This window comes from Hypanus sabinus, chromosome 7 (assembly GCF_030144855.1).
Source record: "Hypanus sabinus isolate sHypSab1 chromosome 7, sHypSab1.hap1, whole genome shotgun sequence".
In the NCBI taxonomy this organism is placed as follows: domain Eukaryota; kingdom Metazoa; phylum Chordata; class Chondrichthyes; order Myliobatiformes; family Dasyatidae; genus Hypanus; species Hypanus sabinus.
Genome location: NC_082712.1, coordinates 58984375 through 59008910, shown reverse-complemented (window position 1 = coordinate 59008910; position 24536 = coordinate 58984375). Strand labels below are relative to the sequence as shown.

The 24536-nt window shown below is 43.3% G+C and overlaps 1 protein-coding gene across 4 annotated transcripts in view; it reads right to left on the bottom strand.

Moving 5' to 3' along the window:
• The window catches only part of fam189a2 (family with sequence similarity 189 member A2), a 112446-nt gene that overhangs the window by 60038 nt on the left and 27872 nt on the right, over nucleotides 1-24536 (bottom strand). For all 4 annotated transcript variants that reach the window (XM_059974746.1, XM_059974747.1, XM_059974748.1 and 1 more), the window contains one exon: nucleotides 6766-6876. In XM_059974746.1, coding sequence (XP_059830729.1) covers nucleotides 6766-6876 — 111 coding nt within the window. The remainder of the gene's footprint in view (nucleotides 1-6765; nucleotides 6877-24536) is intronic.

Genomic DNA, 24536 nt, shown 5'->3' with positions numbered 1-24536 from the left:
AGGAAGGGTCTGTGGCTCCAATCGCCTTTATACCGGGGTCTGTGGGAGGAGCCACAGAAGTAGTCAGCAGGGAGGCGTGTCCAGACAGGTATATGTAGTTCATCACATATACTTTGGCCAGCTGATTGTCAATGTGGAGAGAGTGGGCTGAAAAGCCTTTCTCTGAGCCATACCTATGCGGATTCACTTCCAAACATATTTACAACATTCTGTGTTTATTTTGACATATTCAATCGAGATTCTTATTGCACATTCCACTCAACAGTTAGGCTGATAGTGTATCGTGGCAGGAGGAGGCCATTTGGTTCTTTGTGCCCACTGCACTGTTCATTAAAATCATGGCTGGTTTGCCAGCCCTGAGATCCACCAATCTGTCTTGAATGAACACGTTGCATCCAAAGTTGCCCAGATTGGAGTTCTTGAATATACCCAGGCAAATATCTAATATTAAACAGCTACCAGGCTTATTGTTATTAAATTAATGGTGCATGTCAAAGATTCCAATTTTGAAAAAGGAGCAAGGAAGTTACATTGATATCCTGGATAGCATTTCCCTGTCAATTAGTGTCACAAAACATGTGGTCTGTTCAATTACCAGATTGTTGCCTTTGAACTTTCCACACTAAAATGGAGACAAGGCTTCAATGTTTGTAAGTCCTTGGGATAACCCGAGGAGGGGTAGAAAGGTAACTTCTTCAGCCTGAAGCACAGTGCTGCTCACTCAATGACTTACATCCTCTGTGGGCTTCTACCCCAGTTTGCTCTTGTTGTTTTCCTGTGGGGCAGTTGCTGTCGGCGAGTTTGTCTGGCAGGCTGAGAGACTCAGGAGGACAGCTGCTCACTGGCTGCAGTCCACGAACATGATACTTTCGTGGTCTGGTGGCGATGCAGGGTATTGGGTTGCACAGGACGCCGGGCGAAACCCCAGCAGGGTAACGGGGCCATTCTCCGGGCAAAAGCATGGCTGGCCACGGCGGCAAAATGCACACACACTTCATGGCAGCTCTCACTGGGGAGCCTCCAATCCTGTTCCTGGGGCCCAAGGGATAACATTTCCCTAAGTATCTCCCGTTCTGTTTCATTACAAGCTTTCCCAGAATGTTCAAGTTGCAAAGCTCATTAGTGAAGAGCAAATCACATCTATCATCAATTTAAAATAGCTAAGAATTGAGACTTGATTTTAAACTTTTCCTTGTTTATTAATCACTCTTTGTCCTTGTTCCTGCACATCTCTGAGATTGTTGTGGTCCTCAGTTTCTTGGCACCTTTCCCATTGCCCCTTCCCCACTGGCAGCCAGTTCCTTCAGCTGCCAAGATCCTGAGCTTTGCAATTCCCTCCTTAATCCTCCTCTCCTCTTTTCTCTCCTTTGGCTTAAATCCAACCTTGGTAACAGACAGTGTCAAATTCTGGTTGCATAGTGCTCCTTGGATGCAATTTATCTTTTTTTAAATGATGTTAGATGTGTGCTATACCAATGCAAACTGTAGGTATTGTTCATCAAATCTCTAAAATCTCTTCATGCCTCTAGGTAGGCTGCAATCCAGTGCTGTTTATTCTAAGGGCTAAAAACTGGATGTATTTTTAGATTTACTAGATGTCATAACCCCACCCCCTGGAAATCGCATTACTTCATAAATCTAAAAGTGCCTGGTCAGAGAGAGTGCTCTGTGGCAGCTCACGGCTTTTACTAATGGAACAGATGACTCATCCAAAGATCTTCTCAATCTCAACCGCTTTAGAACGACAGGTGATCCTACAGCTGTGGTTTCCCAGCGGAGCCTGCTCTCACAATCTGAATTTGTGTAGTGTCTTCACTGTGAGGAGGCCCAGGGTAAGCTCAGGCATGCTGCTGCAGAGGGCACAGTAGCTAAAGAAGTAGATTTTAAGGAGCTCTGTAAGAGAGAGAGTTAAGTATGGAGAACCAAGGGTTCAGAGGAGGATCTTTGGGCCTAGACACCTGATGGTGTCGATATCAATGGTGGATCAATTAATATCCAAGGTGGTCTAGAGGTCAGAGTTAGAAGAAGCTGGGCAATAAGCAGAGCAGGGGAAGAATCTGTAGACTCACTTCCAAGGACTTTACAACTCATGCTCTTGGTATTGTTTATTTACTTATTTCAATGGTCCCATTTAATGTGTACAGTATACAGCCTGAAATTCTTGCTCTTCAAAGGCATCCATGAAAAGCAGAAGAGTACCCCCAAAGAATGAATGACGGTAAAACATTAGAACCCCAAAGCCCCCTCCCCCTCCCATGCACCAGCAGCAACAAAGCATTAACCCCTCCCTCTTCACTCTCCCACTTACTTCAGCGGAACAATTATTTATTTATTTATTGTATGAGCACAGTTTTTCAGTCTTTGTGAGTAGTTTTTCATTGATTCTATTGTAACTCTTTCTTCTACTGTGAATGCTGCAAGGAAATGAACCACAGCGCAGATTTTGGTGACATTTACGTAATTTGATAATGACCTTTTGACAAGTGTAGGAGAGTTGGAAAGCTGTGCAGGAGTTCAAAGCAAAGATTAAATCGTTCAGGTGTTATTTAGCTGTCAGTCCGCGCAGGTCATTGAGCATGGTGCTGATTGGCAAATGGGACTGCAACATGACAAGCAAAATGCTGGATGAACTCAGCAGGTCAGGCAGCATCTGTGGAGGAAAGTGAACAGTCCTTCACCTGGACTGCAGGAGTTGAGGGGAGACAGCCACTATAAATGAAGTGGGGGAAGGGGGAAGCAGGAGCTGGCAAGCAATAACTAGATTTAGGAACGGAGTGGAGCGTGGAATTGGCAACAGAAGCTGGGAGGTGGTAGGTGGAGGTGACAATGGTGGAATCTCATAGGAGAGGAGGGTAGAGCATGGAACCAAGTGAGGGAGGTGAGGTGGACAGATGGGAAGAGTAGGGGGAGGGAACCCACAGGGAGGAATGTGTGGGTGACAGGCAGGTGGAGTGGGAGGAGGTGGGGAATGAATGGGTGATGGGGGGGCTGGGCTGAGTACAAGAGGAACTTGGTAGGGGAAAATGACATTAATAGGAACATGCATGGACAGAGATGCAGGTGTAGAGGAGATTGTGATGGTAGGACAAACAATGGCTGTTGCCTCGCTACCATAAAATCATCCAACAACAGGGTCAAATTTTGGCCTCCACTCATTTGTTAGTAATGGCACCTAGCATGTTTTAAAAAGATATTTGGATAAATACATGATAGGAGGGGTTTAGAGGGATTTGACCAAATGTGAGCTTATTCGGGATGCACACTATGATTGGCTCAGATGAGTTGGGTCAAAAAGCCTTTTTCATGCTTTATTACTTTATGCACTGAAAGATGGGGATGATAGTGGGGAACCACATCCCCACCTCTTCTGGCTCCACATCATAAAGAATGATATCTGTAGATCTTTTAATTGTACTATGTATGCCCGTTTACTAAGATGTGTCCCAGCTCCTTAGTAGCAGACTCATATGTGCCCTAAAAGAGGAAGCAGGCCCCTCATGAGCAAGGCATTATGCCCCAATGTCTACATCTGTAGGAGGCCTGAAAATCCAGAGTCAGAAGTCCAGCTCATATTTCGATCTGTTGCTGGTCAAATTTAGTCTCACCTAAGCCATTTGACTCCTGTGTAATTTCTAAATCAAAGCCTCTAACATTAGGTACCAGATAATAAACCTTAAACCCTTCCCCTGACCTTCATCCCATCCTATGGATAATATTGTTTCCAAACCTGGTTAGACACATTATTGGAAGGTTTACAACACAATTCCTGGCTATAACCACTTTGCTCCTGCACTCCCATCCTTGGTCACCCGTTCTGTCCATTTTCATTGGCAAGCAAACCACACTTCTTACTTCCTGTAGTTCCACCTTCTATCCCATCTGCAATATTTTAAACTTCAAGGAGAATCAAATTAAAACTCTACATTCTTACTGCTCTTTTGGCTTTCTTCCCTTGAGCAACTCTGAAGATTGGTGTACAGTTTCTGGTGACTCCCAGTTAATACAGAGACTGTCCGCCAGGTGGCTGAGAATGCACTGGGCTCAAACTAAAGTGCATCAACACACCTGCAGGACAAACAGTGGAGGGATAGCAGGCACACCACACCTGTCAACTTTTTAAAATGTGCCTTATGGAGAAGGACCGTGGTAATGATACCTACAAAGTACTCGCTTTTCAGAATAGGGAACTCTATCCTATTGCAATTATTCTCTGACCCATCACAAGCCTTGCCAATAGGACTAAGGAATGGCTTGTGTTTCTACAGAACATTTCAATTTCCTCTCAAGCCATCTCAAAGCCATTTTCACAGTGAAGTACGCATTTGAAGTGTAACTTGCACTGTTACTTAGAAAATTGTGCAGGGCGTCAAGGTCCCACAAACACCAATGTGTCATAGAGTCATACAGCATGAAAACAGGCCTTTTAGTGCATCTAGTCCATGCAAGCTGTCAGGCACCCATTTACACTCATCCCATTTTATCCTCTTGATGCAATATCAATAACTCTCGGAGACGGGAGGCAAAAGATAGGCTTTTATTAGCTGCAAACGTGACCACAACATCCTGGAGACTGAGGGAGGAGCAGTGCCTCCAATCGCCTTTATACAGGGGTCTGTGGGAGGAGCCACAGGAGCATTCAGCAGAGGGGCATGTCCAGACAGGTATACACATAGTTTACCACACCTCCCCACCTTCCCATCACCCCCGCCAAATCCCACCACTCACTAATTCATGTGTTACTGTTTGCCTGTGGTGGCAGAGGGATGGGTTTGATGCTTTCCTTTGAACAGGTTGGTTCCATGGTTTTCTTTGTTTCGTGACTGTCTGTGGGGAAGACTAATCTCCGAATTGTATACTGCATACATACTTTGATAATAAATGTCCTTTGAATCTTTGGCAATAATGCATTGGTGTTTATGAGATCTAGCTGTGCCTTTGTGTGTCTAACATACAGCAGTGAATACACGTCAAACCTGCACTTCAACTCCATGATATCCACCGACTAGGAGCTAAATAACCTATCAACTTGTATGTCTTGGGATGTGGAAGGCCATAGGGTGGACATGCAAACTCCACACCAACAGCACAACAGGTCAGGATTCAACCTGGGTCACAGGAGTTGTGAGGCAGCAGCTTTACAAGGTGTTCCACTCCGGTAACTTGGTTCTCAAGAACCAAGTAGTTGAAGGGAAGCAGCTATGGTGTGGGACTTCTGCCCTGGCCGCAAGAAGATGGTGGGGATCTTTGAGGAAAGATACTGCCTTCTTGAGACATCACCTTCTGGAGTTATTATCAACGATGGGGAGGGAATTTCTTGTTATTTATGCACCTGTCCAAATATATTTGTAATTATTTCATTTTACCTGGCTCAACCACTTTCTCTGGCAGCTCATTCCATACAAGTCCCACCCTCTGTGTGAAAAAGTTTCCCCTCAGGCTTGTTTAAAGCTTTCTCCTCTCACCTTAAACCTATGCCTGCTGGCTTTTGATTCCCTTTCCATGGGAAAAAAGAGTGTGTGCATTCACTGATTTATACCCCTCAGTCCCCTACACTCCGTGACAAAGCCCTAGCCTGCCCAACCTCTCCCTTTCACCCAGTCCCTCAAGTTCTGGCAGCATCTTTGAAAATATTTCCTGGATTCTTTCCATCTTAATAGTGCCTTTTCTATAGCCGGGTAACCAAAACTAAACACAGTACTCTAAGTGCAGCTGAATCAACATCTTGAACAACTTCCTAACTCCGATACTGGATGTAGGACTGGAGAAGACCAGCATACCAAAAGCCTTCTTTGTCACTCTGTCTATCTATGACACACTTTTAGGGAACTGTGTCTTTGTACCCCCGGGTCCTGATGTCCTACAGCACTCCCCAGGAAATGCCTTCCACTGGGAAAGTCCTGCCCTGTTTTGACTTCCCAAAATGCAATGCTTTGCACTCATCTGAACTGAACTCCATTTGCCATTCCTCAGTCTCAAAATGAGGGGTCAACCATTCAGCACTGAAATTCCTTCATCCAGAGACTAGTGAATCGTTGGAATTTTCCACCCAAGAAGGCAGTACAGACGCAGTTGTTAAGTGTGCTCAAGACAAAGAGTAATAGGTTGTTAGATATTATGGAATTAAGGGATATAGGGTTAGTGCAGGGAATGAGATGAAAGGTGACATTTCAGGCATGAGGGAATTGCTGCTTCTAATTGTGCTGTGCTCTTTAAGGAGAAATTATTAATAAAATTGCTCAAAATCAGGGATAAGAGAGACCAATCCAGAGATTTAAAATAATTTGTTTAAAAAAAAGAGAAGATAAATAACATATACAAATTTACTCAGCTGTGACCTGCTAAGTTTCACACAAGAATTGAATAAGATTTTGACAGGAAAACATTTTGTTGTGCTGTGGCAAAAGAAAAGGAAGACTGGGTCTAATTGGTGAGCTTTTTCAAAGAGCTAGTATAGGAACGATGGCCTTAACATTAACATTTTTTGTAGAGGACACAATAACTACTTGCACATTGCTGGTTTCATAAAATATCCAGGCCTGAAGCTTAGATACTGTTAAGTTCTGTTTATGATACTATTACTAGATACAGACGCTTTGATTATGATCTATTTATATAATCAAATAAAAATATACTGTAGCATTATGGCACCACCAACGAACCACAGACTTATGAATGGCGCCCTTCTTCATTCCTTGCTATTTTTCCCCATAGATCCTCTTCACATTCATTGAAATAATCAGTGAGGAAGATACCGCACACACTCACCAGCTTACAGTCCACAATACCAGACACAAACTGTGCGCTCTGGCACGCGAGCACGAATCCGGCCAAGTTCAGCAGAACGCAGACGACAGACAGCAGGATGAACAGGTTGACCTAAGCAAAAGAGGACAGCCATCAGCAAAGGCTTCACTTCTCCACAGGCTAAGCATAGTGTAACCATGGCTACCACCTGCAAAATCCAGAGCTACTCAAAAGAGATGATGCTGAAGTCTGACAGGGCTGGGGTCCCATTTCACCCTGGTTCAAAGTCAAATGAGTATAAGGTCCTTAAAATGGTCAGAGATCACAAAGGGGAAGTAATAGGTGGATGTTTTACTGGTGAGCAGCAATGCAGTCATTCTGAGTGAAAGACAGTTGGACACAGTGCGGTGAGTAATGGAAAGCAAATGTTTGAGGGCAACACAGATACTATGGGTTCAATAATGCACAGGAATATTGGAAAGGGCAGCAGTTCACAGATGTCTGGCACACAGTAATGTGTAGACATTTTGGGCAAAGAACATTTGTACTTGTGAGGGTAATGGTGAACAAGGGTTTTGGGGATGAAGCATACAGATGTTTGTTGCAGCAATATACAGATCTTTTGGGCCAAGGCACGGTGTACAGGTATTTTAATAGGCTGGGGCAGAGCACCATTGCAAACCACATCCAAGAGTCACTTGTGTGAACATCTTAATTTAGCCATCAATAGCCCAACAAGGATATATTTAGCTTTGTAAATGAAGACACAAATGCTAGAGTACATCAACAGCCTGGTATCTGCTTTGATAAACATAAAGATTAGCTTTATCTGTCACGTGTACATCGAGACAGTGAAACATACAATGCAATGCATTGTTTTCCCCGATGTTCAGCACAGTCCAAGGATGTGCTGGGGCCAGCCCACAAGCATCATGCCCACAACTGACTAACCCATACGTCTTTGAAATGCAGGAGGAAACCAGAGCACTCAGAAGACACCCATCACGGCACAAAATCCATAAGCCAATGGTTCAAAACGAATGATATTGTAATAAGTGTCATTTGATCACCCACTTTGCTTGAAATTCTCTTTAAGCTTGCCAGTGCTCGTGAGTAAACAGAACGGGTCAACACTCAAATGCAACATCATATACTTTTCAAATATGAGGAAATGTGTAGATGCTGGAAATGCAAAAAAACACACACACACACTCACAAACAAAAGAAAGCAGGCCAGACAGCATCTATGGAAAAGAGCAAACAGTTGACCTTTATACTTTTCAACAGATGCTGCCTGGCCTGCTGTGCGACTATATTTTTAAATTAGCCACTGCTCTGCAAATTCAATTAAACTTTAATTATTAAAACAAATGTGCAATGTCAATCCCTGGTCAGGAAAGTCACGCTATGGAGTCAGTGTAATTATCAGCATTGTTCATTGATTTTCAAACTAAAAATTCCAAAGGCTTCGAGCAGAATACACTCATTAAGCAGAAGACGTTTCACAAAATCCTTCAAGACGACCACAACCTTGTCTTAGGGTTTGGAGGCTTATGTGCCCCAATGACCCAGAGAGCTATATTGGCTGGAGTCAGGGCCTTATGTTCTGACTCCTGGTAGGGTCACCCATGCCCATGGTAGGTCAAAGGGTAGAGGGCAGACTAAGAGTGGTCCACCAGTCCTCCAGGTTTGGGGATTCATTTCAGGGCTAACAACCCTGACTGGTAAAATAAAATTGTTATGGAAGCAACAATGAAAAATCCTTCTACAGCTGAGTGCAACAGTATTCCTGAGTCTCCACCTGGGATTTGTGTGACTGACGGTCGTGAAAACCAAGAGGAAGCTACTGACACAATGAAGGAAGCCCTGGACAGCACCAGAGATGGAGGACCTTCATTGCTGCCCTAAACCCCAGTGGTATATCAGGATTCATAATAATAAAAAATTCACAAAAAACATTTCACTTAATAGGCCATCGTCTTCCCTCTCCAGCCATTTAAGAGCAGATGGAGGTGGAGCTCTGTGAATGGACTGAACCCTCTAACCCCAAATGCCGTCCAGCCACCACCTTATTGCAGCCTGTAGCCTGGAGTCTCATAAATCCAGCAACACAGGCTCAATCCTGAATTCTGATGCTGACCGTGTGGAGTTTGAACATTCTCTGAGACCGTGTGTGTTTTCCTGGGCTCTCCAGATTCTTCACACATTCCAAAGAATCATCTTGGTTGGCAAGTTAATTTTCCCCTGCAACCTGCAGAGTGGGCAGCTGAAGTGGGGTTTAGGGAGCACTTAAAAATAGGGAAGAGGACAAAGAGATTTGTGGAGTGATGGATTGGGGGAAATGAAATAGGATTAATGTAGGATTATGGTAAGCAGGTTCTTATTGGTTAGTATGGATTCAGTGGACCGAAGGGTCACTTTTTTTTGCAGTATGGCCATTTATTCATTGGGAGAGCTGTAAAGACATCAGTGCTCACAGACAATACTTAATTGGACTGTTGATCCCACCCTACACACACATTCCCTCCCCCACTCATATCCCATATAGACAATAGACAATAGACAATAGGTGCAGAAGTAGACCACTCGGCCCCTTGAGTCTGCACCGCCATTCTGAGATCATGGCTGATCATTCACTATCAATACCCAGTCCCTGCCTTGTCCCCATATCCCTTGATTCCCCTATCCATCAGATATCTATCTAGCTCCTTCTTGAAAGCATCCAGAGAATTGGCCTCCACCGTCTTCCGAGGCAGTGCATTCCACACCTCCACAACTCTCTGGGAGAAGAAGTTCTTCCTCAACTCTGTTTTAAATAACTGACCTCTTATTCTCAATCCATGCCCTCTGGTACTGGACTCTCCCAACATCTGGAACATATTTCCTGCCTCAATCCTATCAAATCCTTTAATTATCTTAAACGTTTCAATCAGATCCCCTCTCAATCTCCTCAATTCCAGTGTGTACAAGCCCGATCTCTCCAATCTCTCTGCGTAAGACAGCCCTGCCATCCCAGGAATCAACCTAGTGAATCTATGCTGCACTTCCTCAATTGCCAGAATGTCCTTCCTTAAACCTGGAGACCAAAACTGTACACAATATTCCAGGTGTGGTCTCACCAGGGCCCTGTACAAATGCAAAAGGACATCCTTGCTCTTGTACTCAATTCCCCTTGTAATAAAGGCCAACATTCCATTTGCCCTCTTCACTGCCTGTTGCACTTGCTCATTCACCTTCATTGACTGATGAACTAGGACTCCTAGGTCTCTTTGCATTTCTCCCTTACCGAACTCTACACCGTTCAGACAATACTCTGCCCTCTTGTTCCTACTTCCAAAGTGGATAACTTCACATTTATTCACATTGAATGACATCTGCCAAGTACCTGCCCACTCACCCAGCCTATCCAAGTCTCCCTGTATTCTCCTAACGTCCTCTTCGCATGTCACACTGCCACCCAGTTTAGTATCATCAGCAAACTTGCTGATATAGTTTTAAATGCCCTCATCTAAATCATTGACATAAATCGTAAAGAGCTGTGGTCCCAATACAGAGCCCTGTGGTACCCCACTAGTCACCTCCAGCCAGTCCGAGAAACACCCATTCACTGCTACCCTTTGCTTTCTATCTGCCAACCAGTTTTCTATCCATGTTGAAACCCTGCCCCCAATGCCATGAGCTCTGATTTTACTCACCAATCTCCTATGTGGCACCTTATCAAATGCCTTCTGAAAATCTAGGTACACAACATCCACTGGCTTATCCTCGTCTAACGTCCTTGTTACACCCTCAAAAAACTGCAACAGATTAGTCAAGCATGATTTGCCCTTGGTAAATCCATGCTGGCTCGGCCTAATCCTATTTCTGCCATCAAGATGTGCCACTATTTCGTCCTTAATAATGGACTCAAGCATCTTCCCCACGACTGACATTAGGCTAACAGGGCGATAGTTCTCCGTTTTCTCCTTCCCTCCCTTCTTGAAAAGTGGGATAACATTAGCCACTCTCCAATCTTCAGGAACTAATCCTGAATCTAAGGAACATTGGAAAATGATTACCAATGCATCCGTAATTTTCTGAGCCACCTCTTTTAGAACCCTTGGATGCAGACCATCTGGACCCAGGGATTTTTTAGCTTTCAGTCCTACCAGTCTACTCATCACAGTTTCTTTCCTAATGTCAATCTGTCTCAATTCCTCTGATATCTTATGACCCTGGCCCATCCATACATCTGGGAGATTGCTTGTGTCCTCCCTGGTGAAGACAGATCTAAAGTACACATTAAATTCTGTTGCCATTTCCCTGTTTCCCATAACAATTTCTCCCAATTCATTCTTCAAGGGGCCAACATTGTTCTTAACTATCTTCTTTCTCTTCACATAGCTAAAAAAAGCTTTTGCTATCCCCTTTTATATTCCTGGCTAGACTGAGCTCATACCTGATTTTTTCTCTCCGTATTGCTTTTTTAGTTAAGATCTGCTGTTCCTTAAAACTTTCCCAATCACCTGTATTCCCACTCATCTTAGCCCTGTCATACTTCTTTTTCTTTAATGCTATACAATCTCTGACTTCCTTTGTCAACCACTGTGGCCCCTTCCCCCTCTTTGAATCCTTCCTTCTCATTGGAATAAACTGCTTTTGCATCTTTTGTATTATCCCCAAGAATATCTGCCACTGCTGATCCACTGTCTTTCCTGCCAGGGCATCCGCCCATTTAACTTTGACCAGCTCTTCCCTCATGGCTCCGTAATCTCCTTTATTTAATTGCAACACTGACACCTCTGATCTGCCCTTATCCCTCTCAAATTGTAGATAAAAACTTATCATGTTATGATCACTACTTCCTAATGGCTCCTTTACTTCAAGATCACTTATCAATTCCTGTTCATTACACATCACCAAGTCCAAAATAGCCTCGTTCCTGGTTGGCTCAAGCACAAGCTGTTCCAAAAATACATCCCTTAGACACTCCACAAACTCCCTATCCTGGGGTCCAGCACCTACCTGATTCTCCCAGTTCACCTGCATGTTGAAATCTCCCATAACGACTGCATTACCTTTAGCACATGCCAATGTTAACTCGCTAATCAACTTGTACCCAATATCCACGCTACTGTTTGGGGGCCTGTACACAACACCCATTAGGGTCTTTTTACCCTTACTGTTCCTCAGCTCAATCCACACAGACTCTACCTCCCCTGTTCCTAAGTCACCCCTTGCTAAGGACTGAATCTCATTCCTCACCAACAGGGCCACCCCACCCCCTCTTCCCATATATCCCACCCAATCTACCCTGCTGCCCTACTCAAGCACATACTCCCCTTTCTTCCCACCTGCACACATTCACCTCCTCACCTCACACAAAGGCACACAAGTATAGATGCATCCTCCGTCTCCCATACTGACTTGGTTAGATCTGATATTGTCTGACTCCTTGAAAAATGACCAAAGGTTTAACAGCAAACAGCAGTGTGGGCAGCTGAAGTGGGTTTTAGGGAGCACTTAAAAATAGGGAAGAGGACAAAGAGATTTGTGGAGCGAATTCCAGAACTGAGGACCTGGGCTACTGACAGCATGGCCGCCAATGGTGGAATAATTTGGAAAAGAAACTGGAATCGAAGGAACACAGAGACCTCAAAGAGTTGTTCATATTTTCTAGAGAATACACTGGAATATAAAAAAATGTATCATATTTTCTGTAGAATATATTGACTTGGAGATTGAAAGTCATGGCAATCTGATTAATTTTAAAAGCAGATTTAAATGGCTGATTGCTTATGGTATTTTGGGGACGCCATGTCCAACAAAAACAAAGCATGCGTGTAAAGGTCAGCACGAGGCAGAGTTCTTTCCCTTTCAACTCCTTTGAGAATAAAAGATCCAGTGATTAACCATGGCAACACGTGTTTGTGCTGAGACTGGAGGAAACCCAGGTCACTGTTCGTTCAGTTACGGTTGGTTTATCTTTCAGACAAAGAAAGAATGGAACTTGCTTTTAAACCATTTCTTTTACCGCCTCAGCTTCTACAGATAGTGAAATGTTTAGCCAGTTAATGCAAGGGCAGGATATTTTTTAATGTTAACACAGATAGCACAACACTGCACAAAGCTCTTTTACTGCTTTGAAGTGTGTCTCAGGATCAGAGCGAGACATGAAGACACACTGCATAGAAACAAATCTGCGCTGACCCTCAAACACCCTTTTATTCATATCGTGCATTAATCCTATTTCTTAAATTCTTCAAATGTCACCACTCCTCTGCAGTTTACAGTGGCCAATTAACAAGCAGCTGCCTTTGGGATGTGGGAGGATCCAATGCATCCACAGGGAGAATTTGCAGACTCCACATCAGCAGCAGCCAAGGTCTCAGCCAGGCAGTAACTCCACTAGCTGTGCCACTGTGCCATTCTGAAATAAACGTAAGATTGAGACAAATTCATGCAGGGAGCCAAGTCTAACAAAGGTTCTCTGCAGTCCCTCCCCCAAGATGTACAAAATAGGAGCAGCATCAGCCTTCAATAAAATTCTGGGCTGATCTGATTATGGCCTCCGCCGTGCACAAGCCTACCACCAGTTATCTTTTGCCTCCTAACAAAGCTAGTGACCATCTGCCTCACCCTTAACAACTTTCAAAAAGTTTCCTTCCACTAAGTTTTGAGGTGGAAAGTTCCAAAGAACCACAATGCACAAAGAGACAAAATATCTGTTGTAAATGTGCAACTCTTTTTATTAAAGCCATGATACTTCATCCTAGGCTCTTGCACAAGAGGCAATATAGTCTCCACATCCATCCTGGCACAATCCCTCATTATCCTATACTTTAATCAAATCCCCTCTTGCACTTCTGAACCTCAGTTGATACAAGCCTAACCAGCTCAATCTCGGTACTAGTCAGTACCACTGAACTGCTTTCAAGACTTTAAAATCCTTCTTTAAATTTTGTTCAATGAGGTGGGGAGGACAAATGACTTGAATAGAGTAACCAATAGGGAATTTGTACTGGATTTGATGGTGCAGCGCAGAAGTAGGGTCTTAAGTCCAAAGCAAATACAAGGAAATCTGCAGATGCTGGAAATTCAAGCAACACACACAAAATGCTGGTGGAATGCAGCAGGCCAGACAGCATCTATAGGGAGAAGCACTGTCGACGTTTTGGGCCGAGACCCTTCGTGAGGATTCACGAAGGGTCCTCACGAAGGGTCTCGGTCCGAAAAGTCGACAGTGCTTCTCCCTATAGATGCTGCCTGACCTGCTGTGGTTCCACCAGCATCTTAAGTCCAAACACAGGAAACCGAGGTGAATTGATGTGGATAACTGGTAGAACAGTTTAAAAGGTATGACAATGAGGAGCCAATGGTCAGCAGTACAAGAAATAACCCACAAGTTGCAAGAAAAAAATCCTTCATGGCAAAAGAAGAAAGTGATACTGACCAGAGAAATTAAAAATGGTATAAAATCAACTGATAAGGATTATTAAGTTGCTGCAAATAGCTGCCAGTCTGAATATTAGGAGCATTATAGAATGCAAAAGAAGAGAATCCAAGAGTTGATAAAAGGTGGCAATATAGAATCTGAGTGCGGACTTCGTGTCTACTGTGCCTCCGGGTAGATGGAATCGACTCTATGGCCTGGTGAGCACCTTAACAGCCAATGAGACAGGTCATGGTAGGGGTAAATAAGCCAACATTAGTGTCCTCCATCTGTGAAAGTACCATCGGCAGGGTTGTGACTAAACTCTGATTCATTAGAAATTACTAAATGTACCTAGTATGTTTGTAACTCCAAAGCATTACACTAATTCAAAAGAAAACAAGAGAGTTGGGAATGTGGGTGTAACTTCAGGTTTTACTTTAAGTGAGGTGCACACATATCACCTGGTGGTGACTTGACGTACGCAATTCATGTACTTTTACATATAACCTGTAGTGAATTATTGAAATGAATAAGAATGCTTACTCAAACAATATATTTACAATATTACTCATATATTACTGAAATATTGCATACACAACACTCCTCCCTGCTTAGCTATAAACTCCAACTGCATCTCATCTATAAACACAAGCTACTATATAATGCAACCACTGTACAGACATCTACAACATAGTAAATTTTAAGTTGTTCTATTCAGGCCTAAAGATTTAATTGTTGTAGAGGATTTCTTACTCTTACGGAATAACGTCTTTCCTGACAACCGTAATCATTCTGTTGACAGGAGAGACTTGTGGCTGTGAAACAATCTCCATAGTGGTTGTAGGAGTTGACTCTGAGATCGAAGGAAGTGGTTCTGATGGCTCTAAACACATTTTGTCTCCTCCCTTAACTTTTCTCTCTGAATCTACTTGCTTCTCTCCTGGTCCCAGCTTCTTTCTTTCTCTCTCTTTATCCTGCCATCTCTCTCTGCCTTTTCTTCTAGGATGTGCATCTCAATTTCGAGAAGGTGCATTCAGTTCACTGGAGTATTCTCTTATTAATCCTTCTATTGCTCCCTTTACGATCAGACTTCTCCTCTTGGTGCTCATTCACATCATCATGTGTCGAATCCTTTGTTTTTATCTCCCCAAGGCCTCCTTTCTTTTTGGCCTTCCGTTCATCCATCTGGGCTTTCTTCTTTGTATCTACTTTTACAAGCAGCTTTTTTGTCTCCCACTTGAAGTTCATGCAGTAACCTTAATGCACACAGAGTAGATTCTGTTTCTTTATTCTCACAAAAACCGAACGCTTGCAACCTTCGTGAAGCTCTTTGAACCAGCTTAAAACCAAACCACATTTCACAAGTGCCTGATTAACATATCAGAAGCGTTCTCAGATAAGTTGCCAACAAAACTGTTGTAATCTGATCACTGCTTTCATCACGTTCATGATACTTCTGAGCAACAACTCCTTTGGTCCAGTATGCTTTCCAATCAGAGGCAGAGGTTAGAACCAACATCCAGTACCTTTCTTAATTCACTTTCAACTGACTCCATTGCAGGGGATATGGCATGCAAATAGGGGATGGACCTCCAATCAAGTTGTAGTTGTTTCAGTCAACCACACCACCACAATGCTAGCCCTCCTGTTTTTACCACATACACACCCAACGTGGCTTGTTGGTCATTGTATTTCAGTGCTATGAATGTTTTTCCTGCAAGAACGATCTTTTCTCCAGTACAAGTTCTTAGCTGCGTATCTGCAGGCTTCAGTTTCGTATTTTTGAAATGCTGTTCAAACTCATTTTGTGGAATGACTGAAACAGCTGAGCTGGCTGGTGGTGTAGTGGCATCAGCACCGGACTTTGGAGTGAAGGCTCCCGAGTTTGAATCCAGCCGGCTCCCTTGCATGCTTTTCATCTGTGCTGGGTTGAGCGTCAAGCTAGCAACTTGGCCTTGTAAAAATAAGAAAGCCTGCTAAAAACACACCATCATGACAGCATCCTGATGACTGCACTGGGAGCTAAGGGCTTTCTTCTTTTTCTGAAGCAACTAGTCTTCAACTCCATTTGAATTAATTTGCCATTCACTACTTGTGTAAGCCATATTGCTTGTCTCTTGTTAGTTTTCACATTCTAAATCTCAAGGCTACCCAGTACTGTGTCACTCTCAACATTATCAGATTTTTTATTAACAGCATGCAGATTTGTGCTCTTTTTGAAATTGCAATTTGACTTGTTATCTTTTTCTTTTCCCTGCACAGTTCATCTATTTTTGCCTGCTCAACGTGCTCTTTGTTGTATTTTCTGCAAGTTTTGCCTTTAAACTTGCATTGGTCTAGTGTATGTGAGCCCCTGTCACAATGGTAACACAATTTGTTTGACAAGTTGGCTTCTGACAAACATCGTAATTTTACAAACATAGAAAACCTACAGCACAATACAGGCCCTTCAGCCTGCAAAGCTGTGTTGAACATGTCCTTACCTTAGAAATTACCTAGGGTTACCTGTAGCCCTTTATTTTTCTAAGCTCCATGTACTTTGAATTCTGTTCATGCTCACTTCCATTCCTGACTGCAACTCAATTGCATCTGTCTGGTATTTCCATTGATACAGCTATTTCAACTGTTCTTTTAAATGTAAAGTGTTTCAGTTAGGAGCCATTTTTGAAAGCTTACTTGTAAGGTTCCACAAACTAAACAACCTCGAGTGTATCATTAAGCCCATTACCAAACTGATAATGCTCAGACAATCTCTTCAGTTTAGCTGAAATAGACTCCCCCCCCCCTTTTGATTTCAAAGCAATCTATTGACAAAGTTCTACTCAATAAGAACGCCTTTGCTAAACTACTCCGTCTTGGCTATCTGTATCTTTTAGAATTAATTCTAATGTTCTCTTACTTATTTTTAAAGTTCTCAATGGTCTGGGACTGAAGTACATCACAGAATCACTTTTGTTTTATAATCCTGCTTGAGCTCCCAGGTCATCTACCGCAGGTCTCTTAAATTTAAACAATCTCCTGCAAAACGTAAACAACAGGTCAGCTTTTTTGAACTGTGCCCCTAAACTGCGGAATTTGAACCCAAGACTATCAGGGATACAGACGCAGTTGACACTTTTAAATACCAGCTCAAAACCTATTTACTTAACCATGCTTTTAACAAACATGTTTTTGTCTTTTATTTGCATGTTTACACTTTTTCTCATTGTGAAACACTTTGAGCTACATCACCTGTACAAAAAATTCTCTAAGTTCTTATTATCACTGTACAAATCCAGTGTGACCAACCTCTCTCTACCTCAGACACTTTGGTCTCGGTCACGTCCTTGTAAATCTTTTCTGCACCCTCTCCAGCTTGACAGTGTCTTTCTTCTAACAGTGTGTCCACCATAGTGTCCCTGCTCCTAAACTGAATGCCCTGACTGAATGCCAGCGTGCTAAATGTCTTCTTCACCACCTGTCTACTTTCAGTGATCTGTGCAAACTGAATTCCAAGATCCCTCTGCTTCACAACACTCGTCAGTACGTCCCATTCACTACCCTGGTTCAAATACCCAAAATGCCTCACTTCACATATAGCTAAGCTGAAACTCTTTTACCATTCTGCAGCCCATTTCTCTAACATCAAGATCTTGTTGTAAATCATTGTAACCTGCTTCACTATCACTGATCTAATTTTGTATCAACAAGTTTGCCAATTGTACCATTAACATTCATATCCAACTCATCTACATATATAATGAAAAACAGGGGTCCCAGCACTGCGCTCTGAGGCACCCCACAACTCACAGGCCTCCAGCAGGACAATCAACCTTCAACTGTCATCCTCTGCTTCCTATTATTGAGCTAATTCTGAATCTACCCCAACAACACCCCCCGCCCCCCCAATTCCACACAAAATTAGGCAAAAGTCCCTCTAGACAACATCCACTGCCCTACCCTTACCTAGCCCCTGATTATATCTTCAAAAACCTCCAAAAGATTCATCAGACACAAAACGATGCTGACAATTCCTGATTAGGCCTTGATTACCAAGAGATGGTGGAACTTGTCCCTCAGAATTCTCGCCCGTAACTTTTCCGTAGCTGAAGTCACACTCACTGCCCTGTAGTTCTCAGGCCTGTCCTTGAAGCCTTTCTTGAACCTTGGAACTACATCAGTCACTCTCCAGTCTTCTGAGACTTCACCAGTGACTAATGACAAAGCAAATATCACTACACGGACCTCAGCAATCTCTTCCCTGGCCTCCTATGAGGTCTAGGAGTGCACTTGATCAAACCCTAGGGGTTCACACACTTTAATGGGCTTCGAGGCTGCTACTACCTCCTTCCTCGTAATAAGCTCAATTACTATTTATTACCCTCATTTTTCTTGCCATCTATCATATTCTCCTAAGTAAACATGAGCAGAAACTGACATTTAAAAATCACAGACATTTCCTATGACTCCAGACATAGGTAGCTCTGATGGTCTTTAGGGGACCTAGTTCAAGTTCACATTTATTGTCATTCACCCATACAAAAGTACACAGGTAAACAAAATATTGTTCCTGCGGGAGCAAAGTGCAAATCTCAGCACGTGCAGTACAGTACAGTCACACACAGCACACGTAGTTACAATCCAGCAGTATAGTCACAATATAATATTAGCACATGTCCCTGAGGGGCATGGCCTGAAGATTGACAGGTTCACATAAGAAGTGAGCTGCATTATTATGTAAGGCAGTATAAGTGTCACTGGCACTATTATAATAAAACAAGCAGTCACATAAGAATGTGATACAGCAGCAATGAAAGATAAAAAGTGCCCAGTGCAGAGCGAGAGTGTGTCTGTGAGTTGGGGAGTGAGGGGAAGAGGAGGCAGCAGGGCATTCAGACAGAGGGGTGGGGCAATGGTGTTAAGAAATCGAACAGCCTGGGGAAAAAGGCTGTTACTCAGTCTGACAATTCTGGTCCGTATGCCGCGATACCTGCTGTGTGACGGCAGGACGTCAAAGCGATTGTGGGAAGGATTGGTGGATTTTTGACGATGCATAAGCAGCACTTCTGATATACAGTATGTCCTGAATGTGGGAGATCATGTTTTCAGGAGTCGTCACCATCCGTTGCAAGCTCTTGTGATCTGACGCGTCGCAACTTGCAATTCCCCTAGCAGACGCTGATGCAGCCGGTCAGGAACTCATGAAGGTGCTGCTGAAGAATATAATGAGAATGATTGTTTCCAGAAAGTGTGCTCTCTTGGCTAAAAGGATAGTGTTGAGAGACAAGGTGAGTTCATCAGTAACGTGCATGCCCATAAACATGGTGATCCTGACCCTCTCCATGGAGAAGCCATTGATGTGCAGTAGGTAGTGGCTGGCCTGCAACTCCCTGAAGTCCACAATCATCTCTTTAGTCTTGTACATATTGAGACACGGGTTGTTGTGTTTACACGAGTCTGCAAGCTGCTCTACCTCTCTGCAAATGCTGTTTCATCTTCGTTGGAGATGAGACTAACCACCATTGCGTTGTCAGTGAACCCAATGATGTGGTTAGCTCAATGAGCCTCCATATCCAACACATCATTATCTTTAACTTCCACCAGCTTCAAGGGCATCCTAACACCAAACACACCTATACCTCCACCCCTCCCCCCACTCTCTGCTTTCCACAGGGATTTCTCCCTCTATGATTCCCTTGTCCATTCGTCCTTCCCCATTAATCTCCCTCCCGGCACTTATCCCTGCATTTGGCCAAAGCACTACACCTGTCTATTCACCACCTCCCTCACCTCCATTCAGCATCCCAAACAATCCTTCCAGCTGAGGCAATATGCCATCTGTGAACCTGCTGGGCCTTCTATTCTACCCGGTGTTCCTGATGCGGCCACCTCTACACTGATAAGACCCGTCATAGATCGGGGGACCACTTCTTTGAGTACCTCTGTTCCATTTGCCAAAAGCATAACTTGCCGATGATGCAACATTTTAACTCCGATTCCCATTCCCGTTCCAATATGTCACTCCATGGCCTCCTCTTGTGCCATGTTGGAGGAGCAAAACCTTACATTCCACCTGAATAGCCTCCAACCTGGTGGCAGGAATATCAATTTCTCCCCCAGGTAAAAAAAAAATCCCACATGTTCCCCTCTTTTTCTATTCCCAACTCTGGCCTCTTACCTCTTCTCTATCTGCCAATCACTGCCCCGATGCCCCTCATCCTTCTCTTTCTCTTTTGGTCCACTCTTCTTCAGCTGCAGCCCTGTATTTTTCCCACCACTCTGGCTTCACGTAACACTTTCCAGCTATCCTTCTCTCCCTACCCCAACTTTTTATTCTGGCATCTTCCCACTTCTTTTTCAGTCCTGACGACAGGTCTCAGCCTGAAATGTTGACTGTTCATTTCTAAAGATGCTGCCTGACCTGCTGAGTTTCTCCAGCATTTTGTGTTTGTTGCTTTGGATTTCCAGCATCTGCAGAATTTCTTGTATTTATGATGTGGTTAGAACTGGATTTGGCATTGGCAGTGTGAACAGCAGTAGGCTGACCTCGAAGCCCTTAGGGGTGCTGCTGCTGAGTGTGATGGAGCCAGAGATGTAGCTGCCTATACAGACACTCTGTGTTCTCTTCATCAGAAAGCCCAAAATCCTGTTACAGAGGCAAGTGTTGAGACCCAACATGGACAGTTTTCCCACCAGCTTCTGAGGGAATGATTGTATTGAAAGCAGAACTAAAGTTAATAAACAATCATTGTCCGTCAATGTCTCTCCCTAGTCACTCCCTTACCGTTAATATAACTGAAGAACATCTTTTACTCTGCTTGCTAAAACTGTCATCTTATACCCTATTTCTCCCATCCAGATTTTCCCCTTAAGCCTGATCTTAAACTTCTTATATCCATTAAGCATGGTTATCGAGCTGCCTAGACACAATGCAAGCATTCTTCTTTCACTTGACCACAGCCTCAACATCTCGTCATCCAGGGTTGTCTGAACGTGCTGCCCCGAGACTGATATGATCCTTTTAAAATGCTTACACTTTCCTGAGGATCCTTTGTCTTTAAATAACGTCTCCCAGTTGACACCAACTAGATCCTACAAAGATGGCCTTGCTCCTGCTCAGGTCTTCTAACCTGTGGACTGGATATATTACCCTACAAGAGCTGCATTCAGATGAGACATTAGACTGCAGCCTCATCGGCATGTTAAAGATCCCATACCAACAGTTTCAAAGAACAGTTCACAGGTGTCCTGGCCAAACTTTATCCAATATTCAGCATAATTGGGGGCTAATTATTGGCCATTATCACAAAACTTTTTGTGGGATTTTCGTATGGAGAAATCGACCACTGGCATTACAACAGGGACCACAGTTCTGAAAACATTGGGTGTAAATCTATTCAGACTCTCTGAATATCTATTCAACCGTTTTTATTTCCAAAATGTATACTGCCAAAATGTTCCCAAACAGTAAATGTTAGGGACCCCCAGGACCCAGGGTATGCTATCTTCTTATTGGTATCATCATAAGGTACAGGGATCTCAGGAGTCCTGCCAGCAGGTTCAGGGACAGTTGTTACCCCTCAGCCTTGTGAACCAAAGGGGATAACTGCACTCAACGTCACTTGCCTCATCACTGAAGTGTTCCCACAACCTATGGACTTAAGGATATTTTATCTCATGTTCTTGATATTTATTGCTTATTTATTTATTATTATTCCTTTAGAAAACTGTATTTGCAGTTTGTTGCTTTTGCACACTGATTGCACGCCCAGTTGGTGGGGTCTTTCATTGATTCTGTTATGGCTATTATTCTGTTATGCATTTATTGAGTATGCCTGCAAGAAAATGAATCTCACCATTGTAAATGGTGACATATGTATACTGTTGTAATAAATCCACTTTGAACTTTGATGATGTTCTCTAGCTCCACAACTGGTGACATTGTCCTGGAGATTTTGTCACATGACCTCCATCCTCCAATCAGTCACTTCTATCAATCTTCTATTATTAGCTGCCTAACCAATCAATCTCCCTGATCAAACTCTGTTTCCGTACCCAATAGAATGACTCCTAATCCTATGCTCCCCATTATTACTAAAACTAAAAATACTACTCAAAATGAAATAACAACATCCGAAGGGACTTGGGAGTCCTTGGGCAGGATTCCCTGAAGGATAACTTGCGGGTTGAGTTGGCAGTAAGGAAGGCAAATATGATGTTAGCATTAGTTTCAAGAGAACTAGAATATAAAAGCAATCATGTAAAGCTTCATAAGGCATTGGTCAGACTGCACTTGGTGTCCTGTGAGCAGTTTTGGGCCCTTATTCTCTAAACAATGTGCTGGCGCTGGAGAGGGTCCAGAGAAGATTCTCGAGAATGATAGTGGGAATGAAAGGGTTAATGTATGAGAAGTGCTTGAGGACTCTGAGCATTTGATGGCACTGGAGTTTAGAAGAATGCCGGATTTCACGGAGAGTTACTGAATATTGAAAACCCTGGACAGAGTGGAAGTAGAGAGGGTGTTTCCTGTTGTAGGTGAGTCTAAGACCAGAGGGCACTGACTGAGAATAGAAGGGTGTCCCTTTGAACAGAGATGAGGAGGAACTTCTTTAGTCAGAGGGCGGTGAATCTGTGGAATCCATTGTCACAGATGCTATGAAGGACAAGACGTTGGGTATATTTGAAGCAGAAGTCGATAGTTTCTTGATCAGTAAGGGTATCAGACGTTATGAGGAGAAGGCAGGAAAATGGAGTTGAAAGGAATAATAAATCAGGCACTACGGAATGGCAGTGAGCACTTGATGGGCCGAATAGCCTAATTCTGCTCCTATGTCTTATGGTCTTTCACTTACTAGCTCTTCCCTTGCCCTTTCACCTCACCTTTATTGGTTATTTTAATGACTATTATTCTCTATTTTTCAGTCCAGATTAAGGGTTTCAAACCCAAAACATCAACTGTCAAATTCTCTCCACCAATGCTGTCTGGCCAGCTGAGTTCCTCCAGCACATTGTCTGCTGCTGATGATAACAGCATCTGCAGTCTCCTGCGTCTTGATTAATTTCCAGTTCTGGAGATTTTAGAGTAATCTTTGTTTGGCAAACCAAACAGCCAGGAATATTATTACCATAAAGAGTAAAAGAGAAAATCTTGCCTGACAAATCTGTTGGAATTCTTTGAAAAAACATGCAGGATAGGCAAAGGAGAATCGGTTGATGTTGTGTACTTGAATTTTCAGATGGCCTTTGACAATGTGCCATACATGAAGCTGCTTATCAAGATATGAACCCAAGTTATTACAGGAAAGATTCTAGCATGGATAAAGCAGTGGCTGTTTGGCAGGATGCAGAGAATGGGAATAAAGGGAGCCTTTTCTGGTTGGCTTTTGGTAACTGGTGGTGTTCCACAGGGGTGTGTGTTGCAACCAATTCTTTTTACGCTATGCCAATGATTTGGATGAAGGAATTGGTGGCTTTGTTGCAAAGTTTGCAGATGATATGAAGATAGGTGGAGGGGCAGGTAGCTTTGAGGAAGCAGAGAGGCTACAGAAGGATTTAAATAGATTAGGAGAATGGGTAAATAAATGGCAGATAGATTACAGTGTCAGGAAGTATATGGTCATGCAGTTTGGTAGAGGAAATGAAAGGGTTCACTAATTTCTAAATGGAGAGCAAATACAAAAATCTGAGGGGTAAAGGGATTTGGGCTTCCTTGTGCAGGATTCCCTAGAAGTTAATTTGTATGTTGAGTTTGGAGTAAGGAAGGCAAATGTGATGTTAGCATTCATTTCAAGAGGACTAGAATATAAAAGCAAGGTGAGGCCTCACTTGGAGTATTGTTAGCAGTTTTTAGTCCCTTATGTTAGAAAAGATGTGCTGAAGTTGGAGACTGCTCAAAGGAGATTCACGAAAATGATTCCAGGATTGAGTGGCTTGTCATATGAAGAGCAGTTGATGGCTCTAGGCTATATTCATCAGAATTCAGAAGAATGAGGGATGACCTCAATGAAACCTGTTGAATGGTGACAGGCCTTGATAGACTGAATGTGGAAAGGAGGCTTCCTATGGTGGGAGAGGCTAAGAGCAGAGGACACAGCCTCAGAGAAGAGGGATGTTCTTTTAGAATGGGGATGAGGAAGAATGGTGAATCTGTGGAATTCTTCACCATGGGCAGCTGGGTGGATGCCAAGTCTTTATGTATATTTAAGGCAGAGGTTGATAGATTCCTGATTGGTCAGGGCATGAAGGGAGGAGATTGTGGATGAGAGGAACATTAGATCAGCCATGATGAAATGGTGGAGCAGACTCGATGGGCCAAATGGCCTAATTTTGCTCCTATATCTTATGGCCTTATGGTCATATTTGTAGTCCACAGACTTGCCACCCTCTGCTGAAGAAACTT